The sequence below is a fragment of the Talpa occidentalis genome, unplaced genomic scaffold (genome assembly GCF_014898055.3).
Source record: "Talpa occidentalis isolate TD23 unplaced genomic scaffold, MPIMG_talOcc4v2.1 talOcc4.10, whole genome shotgun sequence".
Classification (NCBI taxonomy): domain Eukaryota; kingdom Metazoa; phylum Chordata; class Mammalia; order Eulipotyphla; family Talpidae; genus Talpa; species Talpa occidentalis.
The window spans coordinates 70,478,221-70,497,117 of NW_023600993.1; the positions used below are offsets into that span (position 1 = coordinate 70,478,221).

An 18,897-nucleotide genomic window follows, 5' to 3' on the forward strand; every position below is an offset into this window, starting at 1 on the left:
AGCAGGGACCCATGACTTGCCACTTTATACTGGCAATCTGCCAGGAGTTTGCCAACTTTCCAGGTGAGCCAACCCAGAAATAGTGGGAAGCAAATACCTGGCCTTGGGGTGACTTGAGGTCTTTTCACCACCTGTGCCTACTCCTCAAGGTGAAACACACAAAACGTCAAGGGAGAAAGGAATGCGCTCCGCTCAAGGAAGATACAGAACAGAGAAGTTTATTTTACACTATCCATCCAAGAAAACAATTGCCATAAACCAGTGCAAAATGTGCAACAGAATCAATAAGTGTGTCTTAGCTCTGAGAGCCCAAATTGGTGATTTCCCTTCCCGTTCCTTCAGCGGGCAGGTGCCCCATCAGCTGACGCTGGCCTCGGTTTGCACCATCAACAGAAATATTCAACCAATTTGTAGCAGGTTATTTTTACAATTCATACCAGGATGTGTACAAGGGACGAGAAAAACCATACCGAATGAATGATAAGTGATCAGTGCTTAAAGTAAATACAAGGGACAGCACGGGCAAGAATCCACAGTTTCAATAAATACAAGTGTAACAAGCATGGGTGGGTCTCAACTTGTGGAATTAGTCTGCATAATAATTCAGCATCATACAAAATCTAGCAGGGTTGTTGAGCAGTGATTGGCAACAACATTCACAATAACTTACGCCCATGAGCGAGTCTGCATTGAACACATTCTGTGGTTCCAAAGGTGTCAGTTTTCTGTTTTCTCCTTCCCTTGCCATCCCTCCGGGAAGGGAGGGGGCAACTGTGGCAGCTTGGCGGTGGCATTCGGTCAGGAAGGACGTTGGCCCAAGAGCCAGCTGTCAGGGTCCAGTGTACTCAATACCGAGTGGCAAATTGGGACTTTATTGACGACATCTGTGCAAAGTGCGCTTCTCTCCATTTTCCAAGAAACCAGTGTCTGTAACTCCTGCATGGAAAGCAGTGGTGGCCTCTGGGTCACTCCCTCTGGGTCACTCCCTGTCACCCCGATCCCAAGAATGAGAGCACATCTCAAGTACTCACAGGTTGGGAAGCTTCTGTCACTCACTGCCTGTTACCTTGTGGATGGATAGTTTAACCAGGGCCCCTCGTGAAAGGCCTCAGGCAGGTTGGAACTATTGCTTTGAAATACTAGAAAGAACCTAGTGGGAAAGCGATGGTCATAATGGACACATGGAAAGTTGTCTTCTCCCTAAAAACCCTCGCACCCCCTAGGTTACGCCTATCGGATGGTAGGGAGGCACCCTTGGGCATGAAATGACATGCATTTGTTCCTGGTGCCCTCGCCCGCTGTTGCGCTAATAAGCACTAAATCCATGCAGACGCCAACGTGCCTGGGATCTGATCCCGGAAGACACAGCAGGGACACCCTGTGGATCGATTAGTCCAGAGCCCAGTGAAAGAAGATGCAAGAGAAGCTCTCCATCTCTGAAAGAAAAAGAATATAAGGGGGCATCCCTTAAAGCGAAACACCCCCAAAGCCAGTAACCTAGGAATCACCTCAAAACATAACAAAATCCCAAACGCTACCTATAATCAATGGATCCTCTCCTCTCTATTTCTTCGACAGTCTCAGGTCATAAATTAGGTTAGTCTTCCACCCAATAACTTAAAAAAGGAGGAGGGATTGTAATAAGTTTTGCCTGGCTTGGGCCAGTTAGCAGCCAGTTTTTCTAGTATCTCAGTCACTGTTCAAAAATGGAGCTTGAAAGTTCACGTGAATGTCGGAAGTCTTCACATGGAGGAGGAGGGAAGGAGTAGGAAGGGGTAGGTGGCAGGGAGGACCCCAGGAAGGGGGGAGCGTGGGGAGGGGCTGAGAGAGCCTGGGCCACCGAGGCAGGAGCGGAGGCCTGTGAACAGGGGGAGAGACGGACACCCCGGCCCTGGGGGCCCATGTGACTTGGGGTGCGGCCGGGTCTTGTATTGCACAGAAAAGAAGGAACCGAGCCTCTGTGGGCGGATCAGTGGTCGCCGCACATGGGCAGGTTCACAAAGGTGAACACGTTGAATTCCGTCATGATGGAGAAGCACAGGAACACACCATACAGGAAAAGACACCCGCACCCCAGCTTCTTGTCCAGCTGCCACTTGTTCAGGTGAACGCCAAACACCTGCAACACAGAGAAGGGGGTCAAAAGGTGCCCAGAGGCTGCACCCACCAGAGGGATCTCAGGCAGGGACCATGGTTCTCTCTGACCCTGCTGAGCTCATTTCTCATGTTTTGGAAGTAAGGACATCAGAATCAAGTAGACAGGAAGTCAAGACCTGCTGGTTGTAGAAAAGATTATTTTAAAAGGCATAATGATGAGGCCAATCTACTTAGTCACAACTCCAGCCCCACGCTGCTCTGGGTGTGAACCACTGGTCTGACTCTTCACCATCCTGCCCCAAGCAGACCCTGGCTGTTCCTGGGGTCGCCATGACCCCTGGCCATGGCCGCACTGTTGCCATTCCTGTGTCTGGAGGTCAGCAAGTTGTCCTCCCTGCTCTGCCCACACTGTTTTCCTTCTCTGCTTCCATGAAGCACCAAGCCTGGAATCTAAATTTCTCCAGCCTTTACTCTAGCTCTTTTTAGTTGCATCAGTTCTGCAAGGCTGGTCTCTTCAGAGGCTGGTCACTTTCAAGAGCTGGTCACTCTTCAAGGCTGGTCACTTTCAGAGCTGCAAGTTTCTGTTCACTGCCCCCCTGTCCTGTCAGTCTTTAGCAATCTCACTATCACTAAATCCATCTTCACAGCATCTTCTCCTCAGCTGCTCACTTCCATGGGTGCACCGTATCTGCCAGCCATGCGTGGCTGCCCACATTTAAACTTAAGTCAAATCAAATCAAAAATCAAATCAAAAACTTAGTTCTGCAGTTGCACAAGCACGTGCAGACCTCTGGATAAGTTCTACTGGTAACTTTGGTATTCCCAGTAGCAGAATGGACTCCCTTATCCCCATGTCCAGCATCCCATCCTCTGACCACAATCTATCTTTCCTGCTTATTTCATGTGGTACCACAATGAAGATTCATTTGTGCCATCATTGCTTCACTGCACTTCACCCACCTCACACCCTCTTTCTGTCCTTACCACACTTAAATTCTACAGCAATCACTAGAACGACTCCTGGGTGTCCAACTCCACTCTTCAGTCCCTTTCTAGCTTGTTGTCTTTGTTGGCTAAGCCACAGTCCTTTGGCTCTAGCCATGCTTCCATCTATACCGCACAGCTTCCATTCAGGTGGGGGAGGAAAATGCTTGGCCATGCTGATGGGTCTCACTTTAAATTCAAGCACATAAATGGAAGTGGGTCAACTTGGGCTTTATGGTGATCAGCTCACGTCTCCAAGTCCGCTTTCTCTCTCTCTGCTAGATGGCTATGTTAGTGGACACTTCTTGTGAGCCAGTGTGAGTGCTGGGGAGAATGTGTTTACACCAAATGCATCAGTTGAGTTGCAATGTTAAATTATACAAATGCATGTAATTGACCAGGATAGAGGAATGGCATAAAAGTGCACCATCAATATGATATATTCTTAGTTTCTGAGTATTGGCCAAATTCATGGATTTATGGAGATCCTTAATAACTTGGAACAGACAATGAGTGAGAATCGACCCTCTATGACTAATCTTGCAGAAAAAGTGAGTTCTTCCCTTTACTTTTGCTAAATAGTTTGTGCCTGACATGAAATAGGGCCATGCTTCTGACAAGAGACTGGCTCCTAAGGAAGTTGGCGTTTAGGAGGGTTGTTGGAATCTACTTCTAGAGGAAGTCACCCATGAGATGGGACATCTGGAGGTCAAATGTCCCCATCACTAGGAGGCCAAGCCCATCTCGTGTCCAAATAAGTGCTGTAGCCAAAACCCGAGGACAGGGGGAGAACATGGGAACTCAAGTGGGGAGAAGACTGCACACCTACCGTGACAAAGACAGAGGCCAGGAGCAAGCCCACGGAGTAAATCAGTCCCCTACTGTTCAGCCGAATCTGTGAGAAAGGATCAAACAGTTAAGCTTAGGAAAAGGCATCTGCTGAGGGCAGAACACTCCAGCAACTCTGAATGTCAGTGGCTCCAAATTGCTCCTTTAGGGTGGAAACAAAAAGGCAGCCATGCTCTGCAGCCTGCAGCAGGGATGTGCTTGTTCCAGAACACCCAGGACAGTCCTATGTTGTCCACTCTTGGCCCAATTCCCTCCCTCCAGCAGTGGTGCCTGCTGCATGGCCCCAGGCCACGCCAATGCTCTCTCCTGTGTTGCGTGATTCTTGTTACCCATATCATTGCCCTGCTGACCGGACACCAATGAGCTTTCACTTTTTGGACATGCTTTTAGGGTAATTTTCATGACATAGGTAATGGGTGCAATATTTTGAAAAAATATTAATAAACTCATCTCTTTTGAAAAAAATGCCTATGACCTCCTCCTAACTAGATGGAAAGAGGTGGATGAGGATTGTTACTATTAGTCAGCAATGAGAAGAGTTTACATCCTGTTGCTGATATTTATAAAAGGGTTTTGTTGTGTTTGTTTTTCACAGAAATACCATGGAGTTAACAGCTAAACATTGAAGGGAAACAGAGAAACAATTTTTGGAATTCTTAAAGATCAGGGTTTCAAGTAGGGCTTCCTGTGATGACAGAAATGGCCTACATCTGTGCTGCCCAGTAGAAGCTGTTAGGCACATATGACTGTTGAGCATTTACAATGGGGTTCATGCATCTGAGCAACAAAATTTTAGTCTTGAACAGATTCAAATATATTTAAAGAGCCACATGTCATTGGTGCTGCACTATTGGACAGAGTAGGTAAAGAATATTAAGGGGCCAACCAATAAAAAAATCATATTTTCTGTCATACTGTAGAGAAGCTGTCCCTTCTGCTTTGACCTGGGTCATAAGGTTGGCTGCCCTGAAAATAGGAGGTATGTCTTAGAGAAGCTGTTCTCAACGTGTCCCTAGACCAGCAAAACCTGGGTGCATGTTAGAAATGCAGATTCTCAGGCACACTCAGACTTCCTGAATCAGAAACACTGGGGGTGGGGCCAACTGATCTGTGATTCTGATACAAGTACTGACATAGAGAAAGCAAAGGTTAAATTCACTTCTGATCTTCAAGGGTTCAGGGGATGGGACTTTGACATTCACTTTTCACCACTATTCTTGGAAACCTTTACATGCCTCTAGGTTCGCGAACCATAGCCCCTTCCCAACCTACATAGTCCTGCTGAGAGTCAAACTCTCACTTGTGCTCACAGAAAGGATAAATGAGGCAGATGGATTGCTTTCGCTAGAGAAGCAAGTGGTGACTATTAGTAGGAGTGGTTTGGGGACTTTCCGATAAGATACAAGGTATGTATTTGACATCCTTTTACCAGTTCATTGCCAGGGTTGGGGCATGGGAATATGTGAGGGGGGATCCCCAGTGATGGGTATTTTGGGTCATCGTTTGGTGACTGGTCATCACATGCTCTAAACAGTCAAGCTTTCCTGGGGGACCCTGGAGCAATGTTCTCTCATAGGGAAAATATGCTGGACTCTCTCCTCTTGCTATACAACCCATGTGAGCCAACCATCTAATGGACCCCAGTCTGCAATTTATTCCCAACCACCAAATACTTTCCTAAGAATAAAGGACTCAAATCTTATCTCTATGATACTAAAGCAATGGGTTGACCCGGTTAATTCAGTGCAAAAAATTGGGGGATCTGCCTTATCCCAGTCCAACTGGTAGCTTAACTTCCCATAGACCCTCAACAGGTTGTAAATAGATTTTCCTTCTTTCACTGAAGGAGTTGGTATAAAAAGGCCAATACTTAGGAATATATCACAAACACCTTGGACTGAAATAAATTCTCTGCCCAAAGTATTCTGTGCACACTGACCCTGTGATAATCCCAATGTACCCTGACCAGTGTTGAAGAGGAGAGGGGGGCTTCGCAGAGCAAGATGGTGGTGGCCCCTATGTGGGGTGAAGAACCCACTGGCACAGTCCTCTTGAGGCATTAATTTTATTTTCTTTCCCTAGTTTTACTGAGATTTAATTGACATACATTATATAAGTTTAAGGTATATAATGGGTTGAAATGTTGATACACTTACAAATGATTACCACTGTAGCCTCCATCTTATCACATAATTACCATTTTTTTAGTGAGAACATTTAAGATCTACCCTTTCAGCAACTTCTCAGTATATCATACAGCATTATTAACTACAGTCACCATACTGCATATCAGAGCCCCAGCACTTATTCATCTTATCACTGGAAGTGATTGGGTTGACCCTGACTCTTAATTTTAGCATTGCATGGATTCTTGCTCTCTAAGCTCCAGGGTCAAATCCTTGTCAGCAACAAAAATTAAGTAGAATGATTTCCTGCTCATAAGAATTGAGCAGAATGATTTCCTGTTCTTAAAAAGGCAAGAGCTGGGGCCTCCCCTGGTGGCGCAGCGGTTGAGCACAGGGCTGCGAAGCTGCCCACAGCCTCTGCAGCACCAGTTTGATCCCTGGCCGCTGGTGAGGGTCCCACATAGCACGACAGACCTCTCCTGCCACGTCCGCTGCTCCCCTCAGCAGTGTATTTCGTCAGTCTGCCTGTTCTGTTCCCCACTCTGGCTCTGGTGAATTCTCTCACCCTCCTGTGCTTCTGACTGTACCCAGTGCTTGTATAAATAAATAAATAAATCTTAAAAAAAAAAAAAAAAAAAAAAGGCAAGAGCTGGGCTTCCCTGGTTGCGCAAGTGTTAAGACGCAACCTATGAAGCTGTCCGCAGCCACTGCAGCACAGAGTTCAATTTCCGGCCAGCCAGGGAGCTACCCACATGGCAGAGCAGACCTCTCCTGACTCGCCCGCTGCTCCCCTCAGCAGTGTTATTTCAGTACATCTGCCTGTTCTGTTCCCCACTCTGTCTCTGGTGAATCCTCTCACCCCCACCAACACCTCTGGCCTGTACCCCAGCTCTTGTATGCATAAATAAATAAATCTTAAAAAAAAAAAAAAAAAAAAGAAGAAGGCAAGAGCTAGTGAGAGCAAAGCTCCAGGCAGGAAAGTTTTTCTTGGCCAAGTCTTTTTTTTTTTCTTTAAGATTTATATTTAGTTATTTGTGCACACAAGAACTGGGGTATAGGCCAGAGGCACAGGTTGGGGGAGTCCTCTCTAGTGAGAGGACTCACCAGAGACAGAGTGGGGAGCAGAACAGGCAGATCTACTGAAATACACTACTAAGGGGAGCAGCAGGCAAGACAGGAAAGGTCTGATGCACCACGTGTGTCACCTTCTTGGCCAGGAGTCAAACTCATGCTACAGTGGCTGGCGATAGCCTGATAGTGGTGAGACTTTAACCCAAGTGCCGCCAGGGAGGCCCCTAGCCAAGTCTTTTAAAAGTGAATCATGGGAGCCTCCCCGGTGACGCAGCGGTTGAGCGCTGGGTTGCAAAGCTGCCCGCGGCCTCTGCGGCGCCGGTTCGATCCCCGGCTGCTCCCCGGCCACTGGAGGAGGGTCCCACATGGCGCGCAGACCTCTCCTGCCGCCCGCTGCTCCCCTCAGCAGTGTGCTTCGGTCCTTCTGCCTGCTCTGCTCCCTGCTCTGGCTCTGGTGAATTCTCTCACCCTCCCGCAGTTCTGACTGTACCCAGTGCATGTATAAACAAAAACAAACAAACAAATAAATAAATAAAAACATGCCTCTATTAAAAAAAAATAAAATAAAATAAAAGTGAATCATGGTCAACTAAAGCTTTTGAACTTTACTTTTCCTGTATTCACATAAAGTCTCAAAGAACTGAAATTCTAAATCTGGCTTGAAACGTTAAAACAACTTTTATGGGATTCTGAGTGTTTTTCACTTTTTCACCCTTTTCTCTGGCGTTGTGCTTTGGTAATGAACATGCAGCCAGGTGGGTATTTCTGTTGTTTTCATTAATGAGATCTAGGGTCTCAAAGCCTGTACTGATTCCTTGCAGTCTGAACCCACAATTCCACACTGAGGCAACAGTCAGCAATTAGGGTGCCTATAGTCGGAAATGAGTAACATCGCCCAGCCACTGGAGACTGTGGGTGCTATGGGGCAGGGGTGGAAAAACTATGACCCATGGACCATCTAGTCCATCACCTGTTTTTACAAATAAAATTTTACCAGAACTGGGCCTCCCTGGTGGTGCAAGGGGTTAAGACGCAAACTATGAAGCTGTCTGCAGCCTCTGCAGCATGAGTTCGATCCCTGGCCAGCCAGGGAGCTACCCACATGGCACAGCAGACCTCTTCTGACTCGCCCGCTGCTCCCCTCAGCAGTGTATTTCAGTCAATCTGCCTGTTCTGTTCCCCACTCTGTTTCTGATGAATCCTCTCATCCCCCGCATCTCTGGCCTGTACCCCAGCTCTTGTATGCATAAATAAATAAATAAATCTTTAAAAAAAAGAATTCAAAAAATTTTTTATCAGAACTCAGCTCACTCATCATTTATGGCTGCTTTCATGCTACAGTGGCAGAGCTAAGTAGTTTGACAGAGACAGTATGGCCCCACAACACTTAAAATATTTCCTCTCTGACCCATGCCAAAAAAAGTTTGCTGACCCAAGATTTAGGGCACTGCCTCCAGATCCTGCTTCCTTGCTTCTGTACCCCTGCTTAGTCAACTTACTTGCTGAATAATCATGGATTAGGAAATTCTGCCTTAGTTTTAGTTTTCTTTTCTTTTTTTTTTTTTTGTATGTCCTGTGTGAGTCCTTTAGACTCCATTAGTCCTGGTTTCCTTTATTTTTTTTTTTTTATAATAAATTTTATTTTTATATTCCCCATACAATTGCAACCCCCCCATTCTGACCCCAATCCCTCCCCTCCCACCCCCCCCCCCAAAAAGTGTCTCTGGTTCATAGTTGTTTGTTGATTTTGATTTTCACTTTCTTATAGTTATTCATTTTCCTGGTCCCTTATTTAAGTTTTCTAGATTCCTGCTATGAGTGAGACCATCCGGTATTTTTCTTTTTCTTTCTGGCTTATTTCGCTGAGCATGATCCCTTCCAGCGCCATCCATGTTGCTGCAAATTGCATGTGTTTATCTTTTTTGAATGCTGAGTCATATTCCATGGTATATATGTACCACATCTTCTTGATCCAGTCATCTATTTTTGGGCATTTGGGCTGTTTCCAAAGCTTAGCTATTGTAAACAGTGCTGCTATAAACATAGGGGTGCAGGTGTTCTTTGGAATTGATGTTTCTGTGTCCTCTGGGTAAATACCTAGGAGTGGAATTGCTGGATCATATGGAAGCTCTATGTTTAGTAGGTCCAGAAATCTCCACACAGCTCTCCATAGTGGTTGGACCAGTTTGCACTCCCACCAGCAGTGCAGGAGAGTTCCTTTTTCTCCACATCCTTGCCAACATTTGTTGTTGCTAGTTTTTTTAATATGTGCCATTCTCACTGGTGTAAGATGGTATTTCATGGTAGTTTTGATTTGCATTTCCCTGATTACAAGTGATGTTGAACATTTTTTCATATGCCAACAGGCCAACAGTTTTAGTTTTCTGCCTTAGTTTTCTGCCATGTGAATGGGGGTGACATATCAATAGTTTCCACCTCAGGGGGAGGCTGTGAGGATGAACTGAATTAATCCATGTTAAAAACCTTGACGAGGACCAGTGTGTAGTAAGTTCTCAGTAAGTTTGGGCCATTATTGTCCATCTCATAACTCACAAGTTACCTGACCCCACTTCCCTGGCACCCCTGATCGCTGCTTAATAAACCCAACGGGCAGCCCCTGGTCAATGCCTCAGCAGATGAAAACACCATGAGGGCAAGAACACATCTGACTTCATCCTCCTCCCGGTACAGGACTGGGCATGCACCAGGTGTTAATATGTTAATGATTTGATAATTTCATTAAGGATATGAAATAGTGCAGGGTGGATTGTTCTGAGAGATACTGACTGCTACCCCTGGAAGAATTTCCTGACATAGGGCCTCCCTGGTGGCACAGTGGTTGAGCGCTGGGTTGTGAAGCTGCCCGCTGCCTCTGCAGCGCTGGTTCGATCCCCAGCTGCTCCCCAGCCACCGGAGGAGGGTCCCACATGGCGCGCAGACCTCTCCTGCCGCCCGCTGCTCCCCTCAGCAGTGTACTTCGGTCCTTGTGCCTGCTATGCTCCTGGCTCTGGCTCTGGTGAATTCTCTCACCCTCCCGCGCTTCTGACTGTACCCAGTGCTTGTATAAATCAATCAATCAATCTTGTATAAATAAATAAATCTTTAAAAAAAAAAAGAATTTCCTGACATAATGCAGGCTCCCTTCCAGTCTTCCTTCCCCATTTTATTCTTTGAGTGTGTATAGCATTTCCCCCACCCCACCCACAATTAAGGAAGTTTCAAGCATTCCAAGAGGTTGAAAGAATTACGCTATCTTATTTTATTTTTTTAACAAGCTTTGTTTTACACAGCAGATTCTAGCATACTTCACCCTCAAACACTTTAGCTGGCAGCTCATTACATAGGGCTCAGCTGTAATTCACGGGTCTTTTACTTTTGTAGATACAATTTCCACATGGTGAAATTCAGCTGTTTTCTTGAGAAGGGCTGTAGGGTCAGGTAAAAACTATCAGGCTTTTCTGCCCTCCCGCTATCAGGATAGATGACGGAACCCTGTGGTCCTGAATGCATGCCTGATGGTGGGCATCTGGAGTAGGGTGTGGGCAGAGGTAGATGGGATTCACCTGGGCTAAGACTGGGCTTTTAAGGGCAGCATCACGGGGACGCCAGCAGAAGCAGAGAAGCTGACAGCAGAGAAGCAGAGAGAATGCTGGAGAGCCCAGAAAGGGTGAATGAAGACTTGCTGGGGGCCTGGATCCTACCTGCCATATACCCAGTAAATCCCAATAAAAGCCTGCAAAAGCCACTGAGGGCTCCAGGACTCTGACTCCTCCTGGGAGCCCCCCTCCCTTCTGCTGGGATCATAGAAAACTGCCCTGTGATGTGGCCTTTCCTGCCCCTACAAGTGCACACACTATGTAGCCCTGTAGGGTAAGGTAAAAATATCAGGCTTTTCTGTCCTCCTGCCATTAGGATAGATGAGGGACCCTGTGGTCCTGAAAGCATGCCTGATGGTGGGCACCTGAAGTGGGTACACCTGGGCTGAGAGACTGAGTTTATAAGGGCGGCGTCGCAGGGATGCCAGCAGAAGCCAAGAACGACCAGAAGCCCAGAGAAGCAGAACTAATGGAGAAGCAGGGATGAGAGGGAGGGAGGGAGAGAGAGAGAGGGAGGGAGGGGGAGAGAGGAAGGGAGGGAGGGGGAGGGGGAGAGAGAGAGAGAGGAAGAGAGAGGGAGAAAACGTGAGAGAAGGCCAGAGAGCCCAGAGTGAAGACTTGCTGGGAGGCCTGCTAGCCTGCCTGCGCCCCTGCCTGCTGTGTACCTGGTAAATCCCAATAAAAGCCTGCAAAAAAGCCACTGAGGGCTCCAGGACTCCTCCTTTACCCGGTCTGCTGGATCAGAAAACCGCTCTGTGTCCATTCCTGCCCCTACAAGCCCAAACTGCAGCCACAATGCAGAGTACTTGGCGGGGGAGTTCTGTGCCCTCCCATCTCTCCCCAAGGGGCATCACTGCTCTAAGCTTCTCCTTAGGAGGCTGATTTAGCCCATCCTGGAAACCTTAGGAGATGGAACCCAAGAATGCGCACTCTTATGTGAGCTTCTGCTCAGGGTAACTTTTAAAGACTCCTGTGTGTTTTGCATTGCATCAATGGCTCATTTCTTTTTATAAAAGCACATGTATGTGATAGAGGTTGGTTTAAACACCCCTATGGGTGGACATCTGGGTTGCTTCCAGTTGGGGTGTTGAGGGGTGTATTAGTTTTATAATTTACAAGATATGAAACCTACAATGGTTCCTCTTCACCCATCAGAGAACTATTAATGAAGAGAATGAAGCGAGCCAGGGACTCCGCTGGAGACCTCAGGGGCACTCTGCTCCCAGCACCTTCGGAAGAGCATCTTCCTCATCTTCGAACACTCCTGTCTCCCTTTTGGGCCTTGAGTCTGGGCAAGTGAGGCACTGACTGGCTTCCCACCTCCACTCTGCCCACCCTCCCTCATTGCTGAAGCCTCTTCTAAGTTCACTAGCCCTTGCTGGCTCCTTTCCTCATCTGATTGGATCTGTTCCTGCTTTGCTGCATCTGTGCCTGCCTGGTCGTCGTCGCTAGTTCCAGTGTTCTGAGGGCAGACACCTGGTCTTGGGTTTCCTCTCATTCCAAAAAGCCACAGGGAGCCTGATCCAGCCATCCCCATACAAGTCAGAATCTTTGAAGCCAGGGATTTGGGATCCCCACTCACACCGGATTGCACACACCTTGTGTTTAAATGAGCATCTGCTGGTAATGCTGAGCATTGGAGGCATGTATGTGTGTGTGTGTGTGTGTGTGTGTGTGTAAATGTGTAAGAGTGAGGGGCAGAGAGAGAGACAGAGATAAAGAGAGAGGAAAAGAGAAGGAGGGATGTAGGAAGGGGTGGTGAGGCTGGGAGTAAGGGGCAAGAGCAGAGAGTTGGAGAGGAGACTGCTTATGTAAAGATTGGCTTTAAGCTGATCATTTTGTTGTCAAGCAACACAGTCTGAGGGCAGCAAAAACATTTTTTTTTTTTTTAAATTGAGGCATACTTTGCACTCAGTAAAATACACACATCTTCAGTGTACTACTGGCTAAGTTTTAACAAAAGTGTGTATCCATGTAAACCACTCTCAACGAAAATACAAAACATTTCCATCACCCAAATAAAGTTTTGAGTGCAGCAAATCTCAGTTCCCTCAAAAACTAGTTTCTTGGGGCAACTTAAGGCAGAAACAGCACCGCCTATCTGACCTCTGGACTACCTTTGAAAAAGTCTTAGTTCCAACCTTGTGGTGTTGATCTAGACAATGGTTTCTCTGCTCCCTGCCTCCCAAATGCAAGGTCCATTAGAGATAAATGCAGAAATCCCCAGGGCACTGCTCCTATGAGAGCCTGCAAGGCACAACTGGATTGCTCAGGGCTGACGTTTAACAATGTTTTTTTTCCCTTGCCTTCAAAAATATGCATTTTCATTCTTCAATTCCTCTTGGCAGTTTTTGCAGAGAAAGCAGAAGGCTGGTTGGCTCCAAAGTTAACAGGAATTTAGTCCATGATGTATGTACATTTTTAGTATCAATGCACCCACAGAGACACAATTATACCTAGTTTCATGCACACGTGTGGGTCACAGAACAGTTCACTGAATCCTACACATTTTGGGGATCCCAAAACCCTGACCTCAAAAATTCTGACTTGCCCCACATTACAGTTAAAAATCTCTATGGCTTAAGATCAACTCCACCCATCCAGCAAATTCTTGTAGGAAAAATAAGAAGCCCTGGATTTTTGCTAATTTTTTTATAACTTGGAACACATGTTGTATGTCGCTTTGCATTTTCTCATGTCGGTAATTTGGACATTTGTTTGGGTGTAGTTTCCAAATGGATATCTAATCTTGACATTACATTGTGAAATATTACTAGGTGGGACTCTCTTACCTTGAACAAATAAATTAGGTCAGAAAGTGAAAAAGCCTATAGAGAAGAAGCACTTCAGTGCAGCTGGTGCCTAAGTCCTCTCCAAAGTGCTCTCACAAACACAAGGTGCATTTAGTTCTACGGGCAACTCTGTGAGGTACGGAGGGTGCGTTTTGTTTCCCCCGTGGAAGCTTAAGACAGCTGAGATTCAGAGAAGTTAAGCACTTAGCCAAGGCCATGAACTGGTGAAGGGTCAACTCTGCATTTAGAGTTGGGTTTTGACTGTAAATTCCAGACAATTCCTTATAACCGAAGGGAACAGGGCTTGAAAAGGTATGGTCTCCGGTTACCTGCTAAGAACCCTCAGTAGTGGCATCTGGGCCTTTTCTGCCTATCATTTCTTTTTTTTTTTAAAAAAAAGATTTATTTATTTATGCATACAAGAGCTGGGGTACAGGCCAGGGGTGTGTGTGGGGGGTGAGAGGATTCACCAGAGACAGAGTGGGGGACAACAGGCAGATTGAGAGGGTGAGAGGGATGGAGGAAAGGAATAGAAAAAACTGAAAAGGAGGTGCACCACAAGACAAGAAACCTGGCTCACAAAACCAAGTGGGGGTAGAAGGGATTAGCATAGCCATTGACACAGCCATGGAAACCAAGATCCTTAGGCCACAACATCTAGATTACAAAGAATAGGATTCAAGCAGGTATCAGAGCTCGCATCCAAAGGTAAAGATAGACCTCTCCTGGCTCACCCTCTGCTCCCCTCAGCAGTGTGTATCAATCTGCCTGTTCTGTCCCCCACTGTGTCTCTGGTGAATCCTCTCACCTCCCGCACCTCTGGCCTGTACCCCAGTTCTTGTATGCATAAATCTTAAAAAAAAAGAAAAAAGTAAAGATATGGATATTGGGCCCATTGTGGAATCTCCCAGCCCTTTCAGACTCTACATAGTTATCCAAAATCAGCAACTAACCTGAAGGCTCATAAGTAGTGACCCCTCCCCCACAGAAGAGGACTCTATCAGTGCAGTCTCTGCACAGGCTCAGGGCAGCACTCCTTCTGCCCACCTGTGTCTCTGCAGGTGCTTCTTTCCACCAACTGTCTCCCTTTGCAGGGCAGCAGCCTCCTGCCTGCCCGTGATCTGTCCATGCCGGGGCTTCTCTTCACTGACCTCCCTCGGTGGAGACCGCTTTCCCCAAGGCTACCCTCCTGCAACCATGCAGGCCTCTCTCAGCAAACCTGTCTCTTTCAGGGCAGCTCTTCCACTCGCTTGAGTCTATGCAAGTGTCTTTTACTCTCTTGTCCCTTTCCCTAATAACCCTGCTCTTTAAATATAACTAATGTCTCTGTCTTTTTTTTTTTTTTAAGATTTATTTATTTATTTATACAAGGCCTGGGTACAGTCAGAAGTGCAGGAGGGTGAGAGAATTCACCAGAGCCAGAGCGGGGAACACAATAGGCAGAAGGACCGAGGTACACTGCTGAGGGGAGCAGCAGGCCAGACAGGAGAGGTCTGTCGAGCCACGTGGGACCCTCGCCCGGTGGCCGGGGATGGAACTGGTGCTGCAGAGGCTGCGGGCAGCTTTGCAGACCAGTGCTCAACTGCTGCGCCACTGAGGAGGCCCAGCTAACGTCTCTGTCTTGTAGAGAAACTCGCCTGGGAACTCGCTGCATGTCGCTGAAGTGGGAGCTCTGGTGAAACCTTTCCCAGAGTGAACCCAAGGACCCCGCACTCCAAACCCACTGACTCCAAAAACGACAACAAGAGGATTCACCAGAGACAGAGTCGGGGACAGAACAGGCAGACTGACTGAAATACACTGCTGAGGGGAGCAGTGGGCTAAGCAGGAGAGGTCTGCTGCGCCATGTGGGTATCTCCCTGGCTGGGGATTAAACTCGTGCTGCAGTGGCTGTGATAGCTTCATAGGTTGTGTCTTAATCCCTTGTACCACCAGGGAGGCCCTGCCTATCATTTCTGTAAGAGTCCTGAATGAACTGTGAAAACCACAGAGTAGCAGATGCTGTAGGGGCCCCATGCACATCCCCTTACAACTCTACCCTCCATTTTGGTGGGGCCAGCAGCCTCCCAACTGTGCCTGAGAACTTTTTCCTGAATCATGGAAGTGCCCCATGGCCCTCCACCAACGCTGTCAGGAGCGGGTGCATAAACACCCTAACTCCCCTGCCCCTCAGATGGATTGTTTTGAGGAGAGGAGTGTATACAGGTTCCCAATGCCCAAGCTAGCGTCTTAGCTCCAGCCACTCCCAGTGGAAATGGGCTTGCTAACTGACCTCCCCCAGCCACCTTCCCTCTGTGGCTCACCTACCTACTCTCCTGCTGGACCTTCCTGTCCCTCCTGAACCAACTCCTCACCTGGATTCTTGTCCCAGGACTGAGTGGTTTCTGGAGGATCTACTCACTGATAGACAGAAACAGCTTCAGACCTTGGAGACCCAGCTAAGTCCTTCCCCGGGTCCTGTAAAGATGCTGCTTTCCCTCAAATAGTATCTCATTTTCCTGATACCTGAAATCTAATGGTCAAGGTTCATCATAAGGAGATTGATGGTGTCACTGTAGCTCCCAGGAGCTCTGTTAGAACAACTTTGAGAAGAATCTCTCATTGCAATGCCATCAGACTATCCCCATGTTACCTGTCCAGGTCCTGTGGGAGTACTTTCTAGACTGGCTCTGACAGTGACCTTCTGGAAGTCTGTTGATTTCTGGGGTGTCAAAATATTCTATACGTAAACTGTAGCTCCCAACATGACCTTATTGAAGGTGGGGAAGGAAACGCTCACAATCTCTTCTAATGAGTCTATATAAGCCAACTGTAGCACCCACTGCGCCTGGGGGCTGGGGCAGATGGTTTCAGAAAAAGGGAAAATGGTCCTGTTGGTTGGAGCAGTGTCCAGGTGTCAGGCATCTGATTTGGGAATGCTTGTAATAAACAGGTCAGAATGGACTGGTTCATGAATTCACCCCACACAAGTCCTCTGTGGGAGCTTGGGGGTGAGGGTAGCATTAGCTCCTGCCCTCACAGACAGGCACATCAGAGATGACATCCCATGTGATTCTAGAGGGGGTACATTTGGCTGAGGGGAGGATTCTTGGGGGAGGTGATGGTTCATTGACAGTGTTGACTTGCCTCCTCCTTGTAAAGAATTCCCAAACCATACCAAAAGCATGCCAAGTCAATCTTCTAAAATCCTTCATGGTAGTTAGAACAGAATCTGAGCTTCTCACAATGGCCAACATTATTTTTCTGTAGAAGAACTAGGGTATAGGTCAGAGGTGCTGGGGAGGGGGTGAGAGGATTCACCAGAGATAGAGTGGGGAGCAGAACAGGCCGATTCATTGAAATACACTGCTGGGGGGAGCAGTAGGTGAGACAGGTCTGCTGTGCCATGTGGGTTAGCTCCCTGGCTGGGGACTGAACTCAGGATGTAGCAGTGATAGTACTGAGACTTAACCCCTAGGCCACCCAGGGAGATACTCCCCCCAAAATCTTGGATAACCAGGTCCTTGCCTCATCCCAGCAACATACCCCATAACAGATGCTCAGGGGCTGCCATTAAATCAATCACCAAGGCCTTCTGGTTTTCTGTTATCTCTTGTTTTGTCTCCCAAGTTCTCTAGCTTTACTGTTATGACTGAGGCAGAGTGAACCGGGTCTCATCCTCCCTCTCCCGTGTTAAGTGTTTTATGTCCACCCTCTTTCCACAGATTTATGGCAGGCACAATATTTCCCTTCCCCTTGGCTTGGTCACGTGATATGTCCTGGGCAATGGGATATTAGTGGACTTAACACAAACACAGGATTAAAGTGTATTTCTATAGCTGAGGCAGTTGGTCTCTTGCGCTCCTGCCTTTCATCACAAGAACAACTTGTCTCGGACAGTCATTTGTCCCGAGAGGATGAGAGACACATGGAGAAGACCCATTTGAAGCTTGGAGCCAAGGCCAGGTTGCCAAATACCTGTCATCTCACAGATGCATGAATGAGGAATGCATAACAGTATACGCAGGCTACTGAGCTCCAGCTTGTTAGTTACACACAATCATGGCAGCAGTAATAACTGATACAACTACCTGCTACTTCCTCTCCTGTGGGGCCTCATGACTGGCTTTGCTGCAGTCAGCCTCGCATGGTCTCTGCCCTTTTCCCTGCAGCTGTCAGAATCTTTAGAAAAGTCACTTAGGATCATACCACTCCTCCTTGAAGCCCTCCTTCTTCCCGTTACCACGGCTCACTGTGCTGTTCCCCACATGGCCTCTCTCTGCTTCTGGCTGGAGTCCTGCCACGCATTCCTCTACTTCTCCCTATTCCACCCTCCACACCCTGGCCCCAGCCCAGGAGCTGCCCTGTATCCTTTGGTGATAAAGCTTTCTTATATCTTGGTTCTCCACAAGTTGTTCCTTCTGCTTGGGAAAATCCTCTCAGCCTCTTTATCTGCTTGGCTCCCAATAATCTCAGATTCTTGGGTTGAGTGTCACTTCCTCACAAACACTCCAGGTCTCCTACCTCTGTCACACGCCTCACACCACCTGCACAACCAGCGCTTAGGAGAGAGTGCATCCTGCCTTGCCTTGGAACTGCTCTTTTCACTGTCTCCTCCCAGAGGCTGCAGCTCCAGGAGCACATGACCATGTCTTCCCTGCTCCCCGCAGCATCCCCAGCGACAATCACCAGCTTAGCATGCAGTTAAGTGTTCAACCAAAGTCTGATCAGGGAGAGAAAGAACTAAGCTGAAGGTGGATGAGAACCTCTTTGATCACCTCTTCTTTTATCTTTTTATATCTCTGTGGATTCTGGAGTCAAATGGGCTCTTGATTGGAGAGGGAAAAAGAAAGTCTCTCCTATTTCCTCCATTGCTTCTCAGTTTCATTTTGCCTTTCTAAATCCTGGCTCAGGAATCTGAGTTTTGCCCTGGCTTCCTAGAGCCTGCCTGGTGACTTTCTTAGTTCTGTTACAGGACGTGGACCAGACATTCATCAGCATAATGGGACAAGAAGTACTCAGTTTCCAAATTTTGACTTTTAGAAATATGTCTTATTTTGGGCACTTAGGTAGCTATCTGGCTTCTGAGCAAGCCACAAGTGCTAACAAATGTCAAAATCTGTAAAACCGGATTCATTTCTTGCTGTCAAATGCCTGGACCCAGTACCATGCACAAAACAGCTGTCTTGGTGGTAATTATCCCATAATTATTACTTGGAAACCTCATCTAGTTGCGATGGAGAAATTGCCTCAGAATTGCCAGCAGGTCTCTTGTGAGGGTGGAGAGGTTATTAAACCCACAGGCTGCTCAGATCTGATGTCAGAAAGGCAGAAAGATGCCCTGGGTTTACACTGTGCTAAAGCGAAGGAGACCGCTGAGTGTACTTTTGGAAATGAAACCTC

The 18,897-nt window shown here is 47.3% G+C and overlaps 1 protein-coding gene across 1 annotated transcript in view; it reads right to left on the minus strand.

Moving 5' to 3' along the window:
* Nucleotides 1-205: 205 nt before the first annotated feature.
* The window catches only part of SLC24A3 (solute carrier family 24 member 3), a 523,373-nt gene continuing 504,681 nt past the window's right edge, over nucleotides 206-18,897 (minus strand). Inside the window, exons 16-17 of the mRNA XM_037494056.2 lie at nucleotides 3,911-3,976; nucleotides 206-2,119 (exon numbers count right to left, since the gene is read on the minus strand). Coding sequence (XP_037349953.2) covers nucleotides 1,970-2,119; nucleotides 3,911-3,976 — 216 coding nt within the window. The 3' untranslated portion in view covers nucleotides 206-1,969. The remainder of the gene's footprint in view (nucleotides 2,120-3,910; nucleotides 3,977-18,897) is intronic.